A 17,950-nucleotide genomic window follows, 5' to 3' on the forward strand; every position below is an offset into this window, starting at 1 on the left:
CCTGTGCCCGCGCAGCCACTCACCGATGCTCTGGCCCACCTCCAGTTCACTTCTGGAATTTCAGACTTTAAAGTCTAAAAACCACTGCGCCTGCGTTGCTGTGTCCTCGATCCCGCTGATGTCACCAGGAGCATACTGCACAGGCCCAGTATGGTCTGCGACTGCACAGAACGCTTCTGGTGACATCAGCGGGAGTGAGGACATGGCAACGCAGGCGCAGTGGTTTTCAAACTTTAAAGTCTGAAATTCCAGAAGTGAACCGGAGGCGGGGCCGGAGCATCGGTGAGTGGCTGCACGGGCACAGGATGTCTGCGGGGGACCATTAGAAGCCCCAGGTAAGTTCAACTCATTTTCCCCCGACCCCCTACAGTATCCCTTTAACCTATTTTGGTTCCTGGACGTAGAAACTACGTCCAGGAACCATGCGCGCTACCGCGCGCTCCCGCGGCCGATCCCGCACGTGCACGCGCACTCCCGGCCATGGATTCGGTAGCCAGGGAATCAATGTATCGGGCTATGGTGCACGATCACTGATTCCTCTCCCCCGCTGAAAAAGCGACAGCTTCTCTCGGAAGCTGCGCCTTTTCTGGCCGTTCCCTCCCCGATGCGTCACTCTAAGCGTGTGTTACGCTTAGAGTGACGTCATGTAAACAAACTCATGGCCGCCATCTTGTGGCCAAAAAGTAATACTACAACTGAAAGTAAAAATAAATTAAAATGAACACACATTTACATTATAAATCTATTGTTTACCTCCCACCCTCCCAAAACTACCCAAATAAAATGTTTACTATAAAAAAAAAACATTACAAAAAAAAAAAAAAACATGTAAATATTTACCTAAGGGTCTTATCTTTTTAAATATCAATGTAAAGATGAAATATTTCTATTTTTTTTTATTTTAAACTTGTTAATAGTGATAGATGCAAAAATGGAAAAAATGCACCTTTATTTCCAAATAAAATATTGTCGCCATACATTGTGATAGGGACATAATTTTAACGGTGTAATAACCGGGACATATGGGCAAATACAATACGTGAGTTTTAATTATGGAGGCATGTATTATTTTAAAACTATAATGGCTGAAAACTGAGAAATAATGAATTTTTCCATTTTTTTCTTATTCTTCCTGTTAAAATGCGTTTACAGTAAAGTGGCTCTTAGCAAAATGTACCCCCCAAAGAAAGCCTAATTGGTGGCGGAAAAAACAAGATATAGATCAGTTCATTGTGATAAGTAGTGATAAAGTTATAGGCTAATGAATGGGAGGTGAACATTTATCACGTGAAAACCACGGAACCTGAATGGGTTAAGGTTGCTATACAGCAAACTCTAGCTGGTTTTCGTAACTTCTACATTTAAAAATAAGCTAGACACTGACACCTGGTGGTCAAGCAACAAACTACAGTTAAAAACAAGCTCAATGTAAATATTTCCACCCCCTCATTCTTCTCCATCACCTATAATTACCATTAACCACCCTGGCGTTCTGATTAAATCGCCAGGGTGGCTGCGGGAGGGTTTTTTTTAAATAAAAAAAACACTATTTCATGCAGCCAACTGAAAGTTGGCTGCATGAAAGCCCACTAGAGGGCGCTCCGGAGGCGATCTTCCGATCGCCTCCGGCGCCCAGAATAAACAAGGAAGGCCGCAATGAGCGGCCTTCCTTGTTTTGCTTATATCGTCGCCATAGCGACGAGCGGAGTGACGTCATCGACGTCAGCCGACGTCCTGACGTCAGCCGCCTCCGATCCAGCCCTTAGCGCTGGCCGGAACTTTTTGTTCCGGCTACGCTGGGCTCAGGCGGCTGGGGGGACCCTCTTTCGCCGCTGCTCGCGGCGAATCGCCGCAGAGCGGCGGCGATCAGGCAGCACACGCGGCTGGCAAAGTGCCGGCTGCGTGTGCTGCTTTTTATTTCATTAAAATCGGCCCAGCAGGGCCTGAGCGGCAGCCGCTGGCGGTGTTGGACGAGCTGAGCTCGTCCAAACCGCTCAGCTGGTTAATGTAAAAAATACCCCAATAACCTCAACTCCTAAAGTTGGCTATCTGGGAGTAACTTTGGACTACGAGCTCTCCTTTAAAGGGAAGGTTCAGGGACACCTTGCAAAAAATAAAAATCCATATCCACTTACCTGGGGCTTCCTCCAGCCCGTGGCAGGCAGGAGGTGCCCTCGCCGCCGCTCCAGAGGCTTCCGGTCGTCCTCGGTCGCCGGGCTGTATTGCGCAGGCGCAGAACTACTGCGCCTGCGCAGTACAGCCTGCCGGACGTCCGATGACGTCAGCGCGCCGGTGTGGGACGCAGAAGAGCCCGTCCTTGGAGCGCAGAAGAGCCCGACCTGGCAGCCGGCCTGGCCAGGTCGGGTCGGCCACCGAAGACGACCGGAAGCCTCTGGAGCGGCGGCGAGGGCACCTCCTGCCTGCCACGGGCTGGAGGAAGCCCCAGGTAAGTGGATATCGATTTTTATTTTTTGCAAGGTGTCCCTGAACCTTCCCTTTAAGCCACATATTAACACAATAACTACCTCCTGCTACTTACATTTCATAAATATCTCCAGGATTTGTCCCTTTCTTTCACACAAAGCTACTAAAATGTGTGTACATGCTTATACTGAGGGAAAGAATTATTACATCTCATGCCAGTTTTGCTCATTTGACCTCTGACAAAGAAATGACCAGTCTACAACAGTAATAGTAGGTCTACGGTAGCTGCAAGAGACAGAACAACAAAAAAGAACCCTCAAAAAACCCAGTGCCTAGAAGACAGACCCTGATGTGCATGGCAATTAGTGAAATAAGTATCTAATCCCCTACCAAAAGATGGCTTAGAACTTGATAGCAAAACCCTCGTTGACAATTACAGAGGTCAGGCATTTCTTGTCGTTGACTACGTATTGTTTAGAAGAAGAGATGAAACAAGGTGTATGCAATAAGAATTCGTTTAACACTTATTTACCTTTAACCTCCCTGGCGTTTTTCCCAGGATTTCTGTGCAAAAAATGATAAAATTTATTTTTAAAACTTTTTTTTCCCTATAACTTGCCAAAATGTGTCAAGCAAGGGTCTAGTGTACAGTGCAGGAGAGTATTGATGTGTATGCACATTTATACTGTTCACAGCATGTTTTTATGGACGGACATTTCTCTCCATACCGCTAGGGAGGTTAACAACAACAATTTACAAAAGTATCAACATTTATTTTATTAATCTATAAACAGGAGAGTAATCATTAAAAGTAAACCCCGTATGGAGCGGCCGCCCACCCCACTGAAACCACTCACGCACGCCACCATGCAACCCTAACGCTGATCACCTAGTGTGATCCAGGGCCCAGATCATTAGCAACTGAAATGAAGTTCTGCCATAGAGGCCTGGAACTGGCCTATATTTGTCTCAACACTCAATGATGGTTATTGTCAGCATAACAGTCCCATGAATAACATCCAGATGGATCACAGTGAATGGTGCAACATATGCAGCAGTTGAGAACATGCCATAAGTTGCCAGGCTCTAATAAGCAAGCAGATATACAGCAGCAGGATGCACCAGGCCTAAGTTTGTGCAATCAAGAGCCAGCAAAGCATGTAATGCAGTGATAGGCAAGGCAAGCAACAGTACATGTAGCAGTTCGCCTGGATAGAATGTGTGCAAAATATGGAGCTTGAATACAGTCCTGATTATAATCATGAAAAGCCCATATACTGTACAGCTTCTGATGATTCCGCGTACAGTCAATCTGCCGTGGTGCTATGATGTTGTGCTGTAGCAGGATCCAATTCGGTGGTGAGGGCACCAGAGGGTATACAGGTGGTCGGTAGAGCGGTCCCAGATCCCGCAGCGTAAGTCTCTGGAGGGAGGCAGCGCTGTCATGCACTTGGGTCCTGGTGCTGGGTGACTACCGAGCGCATCAGAGGAGCCTCGGTGTAACCTAGATGGAAGCGCAGGTGCCCAGTGGGGAGGGGGGCGGCAAACCGCAACAACGGGGTCAGGTGTCAGACACGCCGATATGACGCGACATGTTTCACCGTCAACTTCCGGCTTTCTCGAGGGGGCGTGACTGGAGACTGGATGCTGCCATCCTACCCTATGTACACGCACACCAGCCAATCACACTGGTGCCTGCGTGTTGCGCCTGCCTCCACCATAATGTGCCTGGCCAAAAACATAGTGGAAAGCGCACAGGAAAATTCCCCGTGCATTGAAACGGCTCATAAAATTGAATAAATTTAATTCATCTATGGCACGCCAAAGGGGAGGCACTACCGTTGACTACCAGGTTTGCACACATCTCAAGAGGGAGTTTGCCCCACTCCTCTGTGAAAATCCTCTGTCAGTAAGGTTTTCGAATCTGATGGCAACTTGAACCTTCAACCTCCTCCACAGATTTACTTTTGGATTAAGGTCTGGAGACTGGCTCCAGGACCTTCATGTGCTTATCCTTGAGTCACTCCTTTGTTGCCTTGGTCATGTGTTTTGGGTCATTGTCATGCTGGAATACCCAACCGTGACCCATTTTCAGTGCCTTGGCTGAAGGAAAGAGGTGCTTCACCCAAGATTTGATGGTCCATTGTCCCTTCCATGTAGAGAAGTTGTCCTGTTCCCTTACTAGAAAAAAAAACTCTCAAAGCATAATGTGTCCACCCCCCTGCATGGCTAGCTACTTATAAGCAGCTCCTCACAACACACATCTGCCATCTCCAGCCTGACTGATTAGTGGATATGTTACGGCCAGAACCCGAAGTGTGGCCACTTCGCGTTCTGGCCAGCCACTTCGGGTTCTGGCCGGCCAATGTGCAAAGTGGCCGCAGGGCAGCGGCCAATGTTAGAAATGTTATGTTTATGCCGTCTCGCTGCGGCCAAATTGATGACAACCTTGCTCAATTTAATGAAATATAGCCGGCGGCAATGTAATAGATGAAGCCGCCGGCTTTCGCACTGCCTCTCTCCTCCTCCCCCGCCTCTCTCCTCTCCCCGCCTCCCATACAATAAAAAGTAGCAGCCGGGAAATCCTGCCATTCCTGCAGAGCGGGTGCTGGCAGAAGCAATGTCTGCAGCCTCCCCGCTCTGCTGCCCCTGCCGTGACGAATGACTCTCCGGCTGCGTGTCCCCGCCGGCTGCTACTTTTTATTGTATGGGAGGCGGGGAGAGGAGAGAGGCGGGGGGAGGAGGAGAGGAGGCAGTGCGAAAGCCGGCGGCTTCATCTATTACATTGCCGCCGGCTATATTGAATTAAATTAAGCAAGGTTGTCATCAATTTGGCCGCAGCGAGACGGCATAAACATAACATTTCTAACATTGGCCGCTGCGCTGCGGCCACTTCGCACATTGGCCGGCCAGAACCCGAAGTGGCTGGCCAGAACGCGAAGTGGCCACACTACGGGTTCTGGCCGTAACAAATACATTGATCCTCACGTGTCTTCTCACTTCATTCATCAGTCTATTGCAGCCTTTTTAATGTTGCTACAACAAAAGTTTTGTTTTAGTCCTTTGTTTTGTAATTATTCCCCCAGTACATCCCTTCAGAGTGGTTTTGTCTGAAATGTCATCAGCACTTGAAATGCAGTAGGAACCTGAACACAACTTGCCTAAATACTGTTGTACTCCAGCGCAGTGTGTCCGGGAATCTGAGATGTGCTTCCCTTGGCTGGCTCACCTTAATCACTCTATTAGAGCTATACCTTCCACCTACAGTGGGCTCTATTCACAAAGCATTACCGCATTCGGTAATGCTGAAAACAGCTGATTTTACTGTTCACCTTCCCAAATTACAATTCACTAAACTGATTACTGCACAGAAAATTAATATCACCGACTAGTGAGGTAAATTACCGACTTGAGTGGCAATTGCCTCAAGAAATTGCAATTCACAAAGATTCCTGCATTTGGTTTACCGGGCAAAAGTGTATTTTTCTTCAGCTCACAGCGGCTGATAGCTTTTTCTCTCTCTATTGAGGTAGGTTTGCCAGACAGCCTTTAGGGAGCCACACAGCCCTGCTTCTCACGCTTTTTGATGTGATTGGGTGGGTCTTTCACTGTATCAGAACAGAGGAAGGTGACAATTTTGAGGGCTTTTCTGCATCCCTTTAGATGTGAAAATGTGTATTCTGGTATACAGAAGAGCTCCCCCTGGTGGCTGCAGAAAATCTAAAGGGATGACAGGATACACTTAAAGAGGAACTGAACTCAGAATAAGAAAACAGAGCATTGAAATCCATTTTAGAAGTTGCAGACAAAAACAGTGCAACAAATGTACAAAAACATGTAATAAACTCTATAATATATAATAAATCTGTAAGCCTCACCCCTTTGTGACATTGTTGCCGCGGCAAGTCACGTGGTAACTGCCGGGCAAGTTCGCAAAGATCTCTGGGACACTGTCTTGCTTATGCAAAATCCGTCCTACAAGTCAATCCCTCGCGCGAGAGTTCCTGCTGCCTTTGTTGTTTACACTGTGCGTCATCAAGAGGCGCACAGTGAAGAGAACCACCATCCTGACAGGACAGCTGCAGCTGAGGGAGGTAAGAAGCAAGCACGCAGTGCAGAGAGGCCAGATAACACAGGACAGGAGAGGAGGGAGAGAGCCTTGGTGTCCGTGAGAAGGAGGAGGGACATCAAAAGGAAAGTGAGAGAGGCACAGCAGAGGGGGGCGAACTGACAGCTGGAGAGTGGGGAGGCTGGATAAGCCAGGAGAGGAGACGATAGGAGTGGAGTGGAGAGGAGGGAGAGAGAACGAGGAGGGACATCAGATTACACACTGGAGGAAGAGAAAGCCCAGCAGACACTGGTGACAGACCTGCACACCCCTCGGAGCACAGAGGAAAGATTTCCCTCCCCCTGCACAGTACAGAGACCAGATTGGAAGGATGAGAAGTGTCTGCAATCAGGAACCCATCAAAGAGCCATGCTGACAGCACTACAGGGAGCCTAACAGACATGAGACCAAAGGAGAGAGGACAAGAGTGAGTCTAGCAGGAGGTAATGTAATGGACATGTTATTTGTTATACTTTGTTTTCCCCCCTATGCTGGTTAGTGTATGATTGTAGCCATGAGTGTTAGAAAGAAATTGAGACATTCTGACTGCTCTTTGTTGAACACTGTGCTGCATATCACAGGAGATAAACGCAATTTCATCCCCCCCCCCCCCCCCCCCCCGGCGAGTCTGTGGTATGCAGTGGCACATGGTGTAGTGTGCAGTAGAGCGGGGGTCCCCAATCACCGATCCTCTTGCCCCTGCTGCCGCCTCTGCTGTTACCTTAGCTGGCGACCGCTTCCTTATATTCTCCTCTCCTGCGTGCTATTTGGATTCACAGCAGCGCGCCCCACGGCTGCTGTGATGAGCCAGGAAGCAGGAAAGCGATTCCCGTTAACGGTGATACACATCACCGCTACAGGAAGCCGCTCTCCTGTTCTGCCTCATCACAGCAGCCGCAGGACGCGCTGCTGTGAATCCAAATAGCACGCAGGAGAGGAGAATATAAGACAGGAAGCGGCCGCCAGCTAAGATAACAGCGGGGGGGGGGGGGACAGCTATGCTGGGTACTATACTAACTATACTGAGCTCTATACTAGCTATACTGGGCACTATACTAGCCATACTGGGCTCTATACTAGCCATACTGGCCTCTATACTAGCTATACTGGGGCACAATACTAGCTATACTGGGGCACAATACTAGCTATACTGGGGCACAATACTAGCTATACTGGGGCACTATACTAGCCATACTGGGCTCTATACTAGCCATACTGGGCTCTATACTAGCCATACGGTGCTCTATACTAGCTATATTGGGGCACTATACTAGCTATACTGGGGCACTATACTAGCTATACTGGGGCACTATACTAGCTATACTGGGGCACTATACTAGCTATACTGGGGCACTATACTACCCATACTGGGGCACTATACTACCCATACTGGGGTACTATACTACCCATACTGGGGCACTATACTAGCCATACTGGGGCACTATACTAGCCATACTGGGGCGCTATACTACCCATACTGGGGCACTATACTAGCTATACTGGGGCACTATACTACCCATATTGGGGCACTATACTAGCCATACTGGGCTCTATACTAGCCATACTGGGCTCTATACTAGCCATACTGGGCTCTATACTAGCCATACTGGCCTCTATACTAGCTATACTGGGGCACAATACTAGCTATACTGGGGCACAATACTAGCTATACTGGGGCACAATACTAGCTATACTGGGGCACAATACTAGCTATACTGGGGCACTATACTAGCCATACTGGGCTCTATACTAGCCATACGGTGCTCTATACTAGCCATACGGTGCTCTATACTAGCTATATTGGGGCACTATACTAGCTATATTGGGGCACTATACTAGCTATACTGGGGCACTATACTAGCTATACTGGGGCACTATACTACCCATACTGGGGCACTATACTACCCATACTGGGGCACTATACTACCCATACTGGGGCACTATACTAGCCATACTGGGGCACTATACTAGCCATACTGGGGCACTATACTACCCATACTGGGGCACTATACTACCCATACTGGGGCACTATACTAGCTATACTGGGGCACTATACTAGCTATACTGGGGCACTATACTACCCATACTGGGGCACTATACTAGCTATACTGGGGCACTATACTACCCATACTGAGGCACTATACTAGCTATACTGGGGTAACTACACTAGCCATACTGGGGATACTAAACCCCCTATACTGGGGCAACTATGCTAGCTATGCCGCCCAAATGCTTTTGGTGTGCACTGGCCCTTAGAAGTGTAGGCGTTGTTACCATAGTTGTGTTTGGTGCAATGTTATGTGGGGTGATTAGTGGATTCCATATCTCATGCTGGATACATACGTTGCGTTCCCGCACTCGATTCCCGTTGATGCGCCGCTCGATTCCCATCGATTCGTTTATTTCCGACATGTCCGATTCGCGTTTCGATGGATCGTTAGGTTGATTTGCCATACTTTACATGGCGATCGACCTAAAAATCATCGAAATGCGCTCGGAAATGTTCGGTAATAATCGATTTGTCGGGAATCGAGCGGCGCATTCGATGTGGGAATGAACCATGTGTATTCAGTATGAGACTTATGTTACCTTCCAATTGTGTGTTGATTTCCACTTTTGTAAAATGAGGGTGCCAGGAAATTGCCACTGTAGCAAATGCTTGCAGTATATAGCGTGTTGAAGACAATGCATATCTGGGTTTACAGTTGTATCTCATAGTGGCTAAAATAGTTGCATGTCTTATGAGACTTTGTAACTGCACTTTAAAATACGGTTGTCCTCTGCCATGTGGGTAGCATTCCATACAAGCTCTACAACAGGTGCTTCAATGGGCATAGCTGCAGGATTCGGTACCTGTGTTATAGAGCGCCTAGTTTTCTCCAAATGTACCTTTGTTGAGTCTGATCATGTGTTTGTGGAAGGGGAGGAGGGTTGAAGTTTCACCCCACCCTCTTTTTTGGGGGGGAAGGTTGGGGAATATGGAATCAAAATGTAAAAAGAAGGTAGAAATGATACACTGTGAATCTTTTTTTGGATGCACTTCACTTATTCTGTTCATTATGGGAAAGTACTGTTTTCAAATTTTTTTTTTTTTATTATCATTTTTTTTTTACAGAAATCATGCCACAGTGTTTCATAAAAGGATGTCCCAGCATGAGTGGAAATAAAGAGAAGTTCCCAAATATCATCATGCATACGTTTCCAAGGAATAAGGAAAGGCTCCACCGGTGGCTTACCGTCCTCGGAGTTCCAAAACAACACTTGGCTCATGTTAGCAAAAAATTGCATATGACCAACCGGGGAATAGTTTTCACTTCAATCCAATCAATTTCCTACCATTTGCTATACCTGGACTGGAAAACGCTGAAATTTGAGTGAAGACGCCGTGACAAGCATTTTTACTGGGGTTCAATCTGGTATTCACAGAGGGGCATTTAGAGAACAAGTCAGATTGTTTTGTTTTAGGCACAAGTGAGTAATTGGCATGCTGTGGGGAAAAAATTGAACGTTTTACAAAAAAAAAAAAAAAATATTTTGGTTACTCACCATGGCCCTCAGTGAATACCCTGGGGTGTTTCATTAATAAACTAGGGTCATCTGGAGGGTGTTCTTACTGCCATGGCATTTTAGGGTGGCCTACATTGTGGGCAGCCCTAAAAAGTATACTTGCCCATAGGACTTTGGACCCCTGTACGTAGCTTGAGTGCAGAAACGTGACACCATTGGGATGTCTCCGTACTCTCAACATGTAGCACAATGTGTTTTGGAGTTTTGTTTTATACATTTAATCATGCTGGGTGAAAAATATCTATAAATTGTAAACTTTGTATAAATTTATTGGCAAAGTGGGTATTTAAAGCCAATGGGTACTAGTTTAAAAATAAAAAAGTCGGATACTCACCTAAGGAGAGGGAAGGCTCGGTCCTAATGAGCCTTCCCTCTCCTCTCCTGGTGCCCTCGGTGCTGCGCTGGCTCCCCTGTTCGCGTCCGCCGCAGGGACTTCGGAGGTCTTCGGGAGCACTCGGGCTTCCGAAGACGGGCCGCTCCATACTACGCACGCGCGAGTGCGTCATAGAGGGCGCTCGTGCATGCGTAGTATGGAGCGGACCGTCTTCAGGAGCCCGAGTGCTCCCGAAGGCTTCCGAAAGCTCCCTTCGGCATGCGGAAGTGGCAGTATTTGACCGAACTGGTCGAATACTGCCACGGGGGATCCTGCGCGGGACCGGGCACCGGGAGAGGAGAGGGAAGGCTCATTAGGACCGAGTCCTTACTTCTCCTTAGGTGAGTATCCGACTTTTTTATTTTTCAAATTGGTAAACACTCACTTTAAAGCTATATTTATCACACACAGAATGGGCAAGTGTGAAAAGACACCCCCAAAAAACATTATGCTAGTTTTTCTGAGTACGCAGATGCCACAAGTGTGACACTTTCTGGTACCCTAGGTGTGCAAAGGGTCCAAAATTCCAATGACTAACATTAGGAATTCACAGGGCATTCTAATGCTTTTGGTTTCACCTCAGCAGCGTAAAGTGAAAGACTAAAAAAAAAAAAATTTTTATTACAAATAAAAAGTGACCATTGACACCTTTCCAACTTGGTACATTTTATTAACCACTTCAGGACCGCCGTGATAACCCCGTGATCAGATTATTTGTTACATAAACCGTTACAGCTGTTCAGTGCAGAATTGTAACGGTTTAACGTCCACCTGGAAGGGAATTGGATGGGGGAAGAAAAAAAAAAAATCGATGCACTAAATTCATTAACATTAACTTTGATATTTAAATGAATCGGCGTGGAGCAGTCGGTAAGTAGTGGCCATACATCAGTCGACTTGGCGGCCGATCGATTACTCAATTCGATCATTAAAATTGAATGAAAATCGGTGCCACCAGGTTCATGCCCAAGCAACAAAGCGACCAATTTCAGAAAGGAAATTGTTTGCTTTATCTATCACGCATGCCACAATATGTCGTGTCAAAGCAGCTTGATCGGTTGCACAACAGTTTTTTGAAACGGGCGACAAAGCACTCATTTCAAAAACAAAATTAGCGAAATTACATCGCCAAGTCAGCGGCGACCAACACCCAGGTCTCCAAACTGCTGTGACCTCTAGCTGCAGCAAGTTCTCTACTTCATGAAATATAGACCATGCTATGTCTACACAGGTCACATTGGTTTGCAGACCCGGGCAGCTAGATGAGTTGAAATGGCTTTCGGCACCTGCCCTCTCCACACGGGGGGTGGGGGGGTTGTGGTCGGTCGGTCGCCGCTGTTCTACTTTTGGGAAGTTGGATAGTCGCATACCGATACTGGGGAAAAACACAGCAATGTAATGAAGGGGTCCACTACTTATGGGTGACAGCCAGCTGCCACGTTAATCTGCCAACAGGATGACGAATGCAACATCCATGAATCCCAAATGTTAAATGCAGAGACAGTAATTTCACAGGTAAATGAAGTGATCATGAGCCCACAGATGACAGGTGCATCAACACTGATCTCCAAGGTGACCAGTGAATCAAAAATGTCCCCAGGTGACGAGTGGATCAAAAAATGAGGCCCCAAGTGCATCAACAATGATACCTGTGGTGACAAATGCACCAACAATCAGAATGGCATTTATTCTCTGAGTCCAGGGTAGTGTACAAGGAATTCTTTTGGGCAGAAAAGATCCCCCAGGTGATAAGACCATTAACACAGAGCCACAAGAAGACAAGTGTCTGAAAGTGCGTACACACGCACTACCACTGGCAACGATGAGTCAGCAGGACCCTCCCGCTGAGCGGACGTTCAGCCGACAGTAGTGCATGTGTACTCGCTGTCGGCGGACTGATAAGGCTGTTTCTGAACGCTCCGCTCAGCGGATCGTTCAGAAACAGCCTTATCAGTCTGCCGACAGCGCGTACACACGTGCTACTGTTGGCTAAAAGTCCGCCCAGCTGGAGGGTCTGACGGACCTGTCGTTGGCGGCTGTAGTGCGTGTACGCACCTTGATGCTGGGAATACACGGCATGATCCTGAGCTGATAAGATGGCTCGATAGATAATTTCAGACATGTCCAATTCACCGTTTGATCGTTTTGCCGTTTGATTTCTCATTGAAGTGAATTAAAAAAAGATAAGATAAATGAACGGAAGATAAGAGAATACAGCAGGCAAAACGATCGGGCGCAGAATCGACTCATGTATTCCCAGCACAGCATAAGGGTGGCGATACATCAGTCGACGTGCCGGCCAATAGACCGATCAAATCAATTATAATTGGTTGAAAATGTGTGTCGTCAAGTGAATGCCCAGCTGATAACTTGCTTTATCAGGTGCGCACCGATACAGGCAACCGATATTGGAACAAATTTCACACGCGATAAGACCCCCTGGCGCTGTTCCCACAATGGCCTCAATTCACTAAGCTTTATCAAACATTTGATAATTTACCTCTTGAGTAAAATCTAATTTTGAATTCACTAAGGTGTTATAGATTTATTGAACATTTTATCAATAAAACATTTGATAAATCGAAACACCTTAGTGAATTCAAAATTAGATATTACTCGTGAGGTAAATTATCAAATGTTTAATAAAGTTTTCCATAAAGCTTAGTGAAATGAGGCCATTGTGTATGTATGTATGTAATGAGCATTACCTGTCCCGCATTGGTTCGTGTGTCTTGCGACGCTCTTCTATGTGCCACAGACATGCTGCCAGCATGGGGTGTGTGTGACATCAAGCACCAGTGAGCTATGCGTTGGCGGCGTGTATGCAGGTAATAGAAGAGAGACAGAAGATGGACATGCACCGCAACACAGGACAGGTTGTGTATAAACGCACATAACAGCACATGTACACATTACAAACACACAAAAGGAGTCAGATGCGGCAGCCTTGGACAATACCCGAGAAGATTTTAGGCCAAACTCAAACGGGAATTGCCCTGCAGTGTATGGGCAACATACCGAAATTTCTGTAATCCGATTTCATTAGAGAGAGATTTGTCTGTTTGTTCAATCTGCCCGTCATCACTTGATGTATGGCTACCTTTTGAGTGTCTCCTAGTATATAAGTATGGACCCCCTCCACCAATCCAGCAGGGGAGGGGAGCCTCTGGTAATAGCTGCAGCAGGTGTGCAGAGCTGGGAACTCAGGTGCACAGATATCTCACCACCAGAGTGCCTGAGAGATAGAAGAATCCAGCAGGGGGAGGAGCCTCTGGTAATGGCTGCAGCAGGTGCAGGGGCATAACTAGGCCCCACCGGGCCCCCCTGCAGAAATTCTGAGCGGGATCCTTCCCCCCCAGGGGCCATTTTGGGGGGGGCTGGAGGGGTCACAGCATGAGGGGAAAGCCATGCTGCACTCTGGCTCTCCCCTCCAGCATCAATACGATTGTCTGTGCAGAGGCAGGCAGCGGCACATACATACCTTCCGGGCGCTCCAGCATAGACATTCCTCGCTCTCTAGCCTCTGACGCGACTTCCTGTATAAACAGGAAGTCGCGTCAGACACTAGAGGGAGAAACGTCCATGCTGGAGTGCACGGAAGGTATGTATCTGCCGCTGCCTGCCTCTGCACAGACAATGGTATTAATGCTGGAAGGGAGCGCAGAGGGGAGAGCCTGAGGTGAGGGGGGGGACCGCCCCCCTCCCCGCCGAAGTGCAGCATGGCTTTCCCCTCATGCTGCAACCCCTCCAGCCCCCCTAAACTGCCCCGAGCGGGCCCAGGGGGCAGGGGCTGCAGGCCCTATTGTTACGCCTGTGAGCAGGTGTGCAGAGCTGGGAACTCAGGTGCACAGAGATCTCACCACCAGATCCCTGAGAGATAGAAGAATCCAGCAGGGGGAGGAGCCTCTGGTAATGGGTGCAGCCGGTGGGCAGAGCTGGGAACTCAGGTGCACAGAGATCTCACCACCAGAATCCCTGAGAGATAGAAGAATCCAGCAGGGGGAGAGAAGCCTCGGGTAATGGGTACAGCCGGTGGGCAGAGCTGGTAACTCAGGTGCACAGAGATCTCACCACCAGAGCCTCAGAGAGATAAAATAATCCAGGAGGAAGGAGGTGTGGGGGTGTCTCTGGTAATGGGTGCATCAGGTGGGCAGAGCTGTGATGCACCTCATACATTGAGAGGTTTGGCGCTTCACAGTGTAAAAAAGACTGAACAGGTTTTTCCAAAAAAATCATAATAAATATATATATATATATATATATATATATATATATATATATATATATATATATATTATAAAACTGACCAAATATCCACTTAAAAAAAAAAAATGACAGGCACGCCTATGCCTCACTGATATTACTTCACTCTTGCTAATTTCAGGAAAACCGTTTTGTTTTTTTTGGGGCAAAAAGCAACCCTTTTAGATACACAATTGCCCCCTCTCGTTATCAGTTAAGAGACAGTTAACACACTAAGAGAGGTTTGGCGCTTCACAGTGTAAAAAGGACTGAACACGTTTTTCACAGGAAAAAAAACATGAATATTTATATATGCTTCACTGTTAATGCTTCACTTTATATAAAACTAAACAAATGTCCACTAAAAACATAACAGTCCTTCTTACACTGTGAAGCGCCAAACCTCTCATAGTGTGTATGTGAACTGATAACGAAAGGGGGAGATTGAATATCTAAAAAGGGTTGCTTTTTGGCAAAAACATTTTTTTCCCTGAAATTAGCAAGAGTGAAGTAATATCAGTGAAGCATATACGAGCCTGTCATATTTTTTTAGCGCACATTTGGTCAGTTTGATAAAGAGTGAAGCATTAACAGTGAAGCATATATATATTTATTATTTTTCGAAAAAACCTGTTCAGTCTTTTTTACACTGTGAAGCGCCAAACCTCTCTTAGTGTGTATGTGAACTGATAACGACAGCAGGAGATTGTGTATCTAAAAAGGGTTGTTTTTTGGTTAAAAAAAAAAAAAAAAAAAAAAAGGTTTTCCTGAAATTAGCAAGAGTGAAGTAATATCAGTGAAGCATATGCGTGCCTGTCATATTTTTAGTGGACATTTGGTCAGTTTTATAAAGAGTGAAGCATTAACAGTGAAGCATATATATATGATTTTTTTGGGGGGAAAAACCTGTTCAGTCCTTTTTACACTGTGAAGCGCCAAGCCTCTCAGTGTGTATGAGAGCTGGGATGATCACCAACCTGAATCACGAGTAATAACGAGTGATTCAAATGAGGCTTTATTAGCCCTTGCTTTATGCACTGGTAGGAGAAGGGGGGCTTACAGGGGGTGGTGACATAAGAGGGGATTCCATCTGTCAAGCTATCCACAGGGGAAGACAAGGGCGGCTGTATGATGTAAGAGGGGATTCCCCCTGCGTGACACTAGAAGGGGGAGAGGGGTTGTTTGACATAACATGACATATTTGAGCGGATTCCCTCTGCAGTGTTACCCCCCTACCTCTGCCGGACAGGATACGAAAGGGGAGAGCTGCATGACTACATGACATGATATGGGATCTGGCACAAAACAAATGGGAAGAGCTGCATGACTACATGACATGATATGGGATCTGGCACAAAACAAATGGGGAGAGCTGCATGACTACAGGACATGATATGGGATCTGGCACAGCAGGAATGGGGAGAGCTGCAGGACTACACGATGACAAGCACAAGATCTCACACTGCAGGAGGCATAGTAATAATACTTTATCAAGGTGTGTGCCAGTACAGTGCAGGGCAGCAGCAGAAGCCATAGCTGTCACTTTACTGTAACAGGGCGACTGATGATGACCTCATGACACAGGGCTGTAAATCTCATTCTGTGGGTGTGAATGGGCAGGTCTAACTCCAGCTGTAACACCACCCACAGAATCAGACTCTGCACCTCCCATGGAGTGAGAGCTGCAAAATGGAGGGAGAGAGTTGCAAGATGGAGCCTGCCATTCTCTTTTTTTCATAGTTGTATTGCACAAATATATCTACTTTTCTATTGCCCTTCACAAGTGTTTTGTGTCTAATCATTCATTTCAAAGGGATAAGGAGGCTTAATTTAGTGACTTTTTTTTGGTTCAGTTCCTCTTTAAGAGAAAACCTCTGAGTCACACACACAGCTCCCTACCTGCCTGCCTGCCGCCCTGCTAGACACTTACCGAGCAGGGCTTAGTGAATTGAGACAGGTTTGTTCTGTAAATTACCAAACTTCTGCCTCATGCGGAAAAACTAAAAACCAAATGAGGCATTTTACCTAACAAAATGAATTTAAACGAACTGCCCGTTGTGAATTGAGCCCAGTGCCACAGAGGACCACAACTTCAGCTGTGAGTTTCTGGAGGAAGTTCATAGCAGCAGCATCATGACAAGAAAAGGCAGTAAAAGCCCAAAGGAGGACCTCTGTATCTGGCCATTCTTTAGTACCTTGGAACCTGAACAAATCAGTCATCTTACACAAATTAGCACTGTGCATGATTAAAGGAAAGGACTGTGTGCATGTTTAGTTTGACCACATAAAATTCTACCACCCAGCAGATTGCACCTTCTCTCTCTGCTCTCCCACCTATAGTTGCCATCAATGCAGAAAACACACCAATAACCTCAACTTCTAAAGCTCGCTGTTTGGAGGGGGGGGGGGTGTATCTCTAACCTCTCATTTAAACCCCATATTAACTCATTAACAATCTCCTGCTACTTCCATCTTAAAAATATCTCCAGAATGTGTCCTTTCCTTTCACAGGAGGCTACTAAAATGCTTATGCATGCTCTAATCATATCCTGTCTTAACTACTGTAATACCCTACTTTGTGGCCTACCAAAAACTAGACAGGCAACTCTCCAGTCCCTACTGAACTCTGCTGCCTGCCTCATCCACCTCTCCTTTCACTCTTCTGATGCTGCCCCTCTTTGCCAATCCCTCCACCAGCTGCCAATCACCCAAAGGTTTCATTTCAAATGATCCAGTTGAAACTCCTCACGCCATCATACAAAGCTCTACATAAGTTGTCACCTCCATACATCTCCTCAGTAATCTTCAGATACCATTCTTGTCATCCAGCCTGGTAATTTCCTGTCACACACATATCACCTCTCCTTTGTCATCCAGCCTGAGCAAGCAGCTCCCTGTGTGCATATACTTCAGACAGTGGTGGAGAACGAGCAAGCGGGACGCATATGTGCGCACATTGCGGGGGAAGGGGAGTAGCGTCTGTGACCTTTTTACTAGTATACATATAATACTCACAAAGGTGGGTTGCAGTTCCTGCAACCACTGTATAGGCCTGCAGGGAATTAACCGTCCCTGCTCGGTACTCCAGGTCCTGCTGGATGGTCGCTCTCCTGTAGAACTATAGACTTTCCAGAAAAACTGCAAAGCCATTACCTCCAAAGGAGGTCTGACTGGTAATTGGTAGGATGGAGGCGCCCAATGTATGTTCTATTTTAGTATTTTTAAATACAAATAAA

General features: G+C 46.7%; 1 protein-coding gene across 3 annotated transcripts in view; it reads right to left on the bottom strand.

Moving 5' to 3' along the window:
• Positions 1 to 17,950, bottom strand: part of MRPS27 (mitochondrial ribosomal protein S27) — a 133,210-nt gene that overhangs the window by 103,757 nt on the left and 11,503 nt on the right. Inside the window, exon 1 of one of the 3 annotated variants that reach the window (XM_068248305.1) lies at positions 6,303 to 6,660. The exons of the other annotated variants lie outside the window; for them this stretch is intronic. Coding sequence (XP_068104406.1) covers positions 6,303 to 6,315 — 13 coding nt within the window. The 5' untranslated portion in view covers positions 6,316 to 6,660. Of the gene's footprint in view, positions 1 to 6,302; positions 6,661 to 17,950 lie in introns of those variants that run through there. 3 annotated transcript variants of the gene reach the window in all.

The sequence above is a fragment of the Hyperolius riggenbachi genome, chromosome 1, assembly GCF_040937935.1.
Source record: "Hyperolius riggenbachi isolate aHypRig1 chromosome 1, aHypRig1.pri, whole genome shotgun sequence".
In the NCBI taxonomy this organism is placed as follows: domain Eukaryota; kingdom Metazoa; phylum Chordata; class Amphibia; order Anura; family Hyperoliidae; genus Hyperolius; species Hyperolius riggenbachi.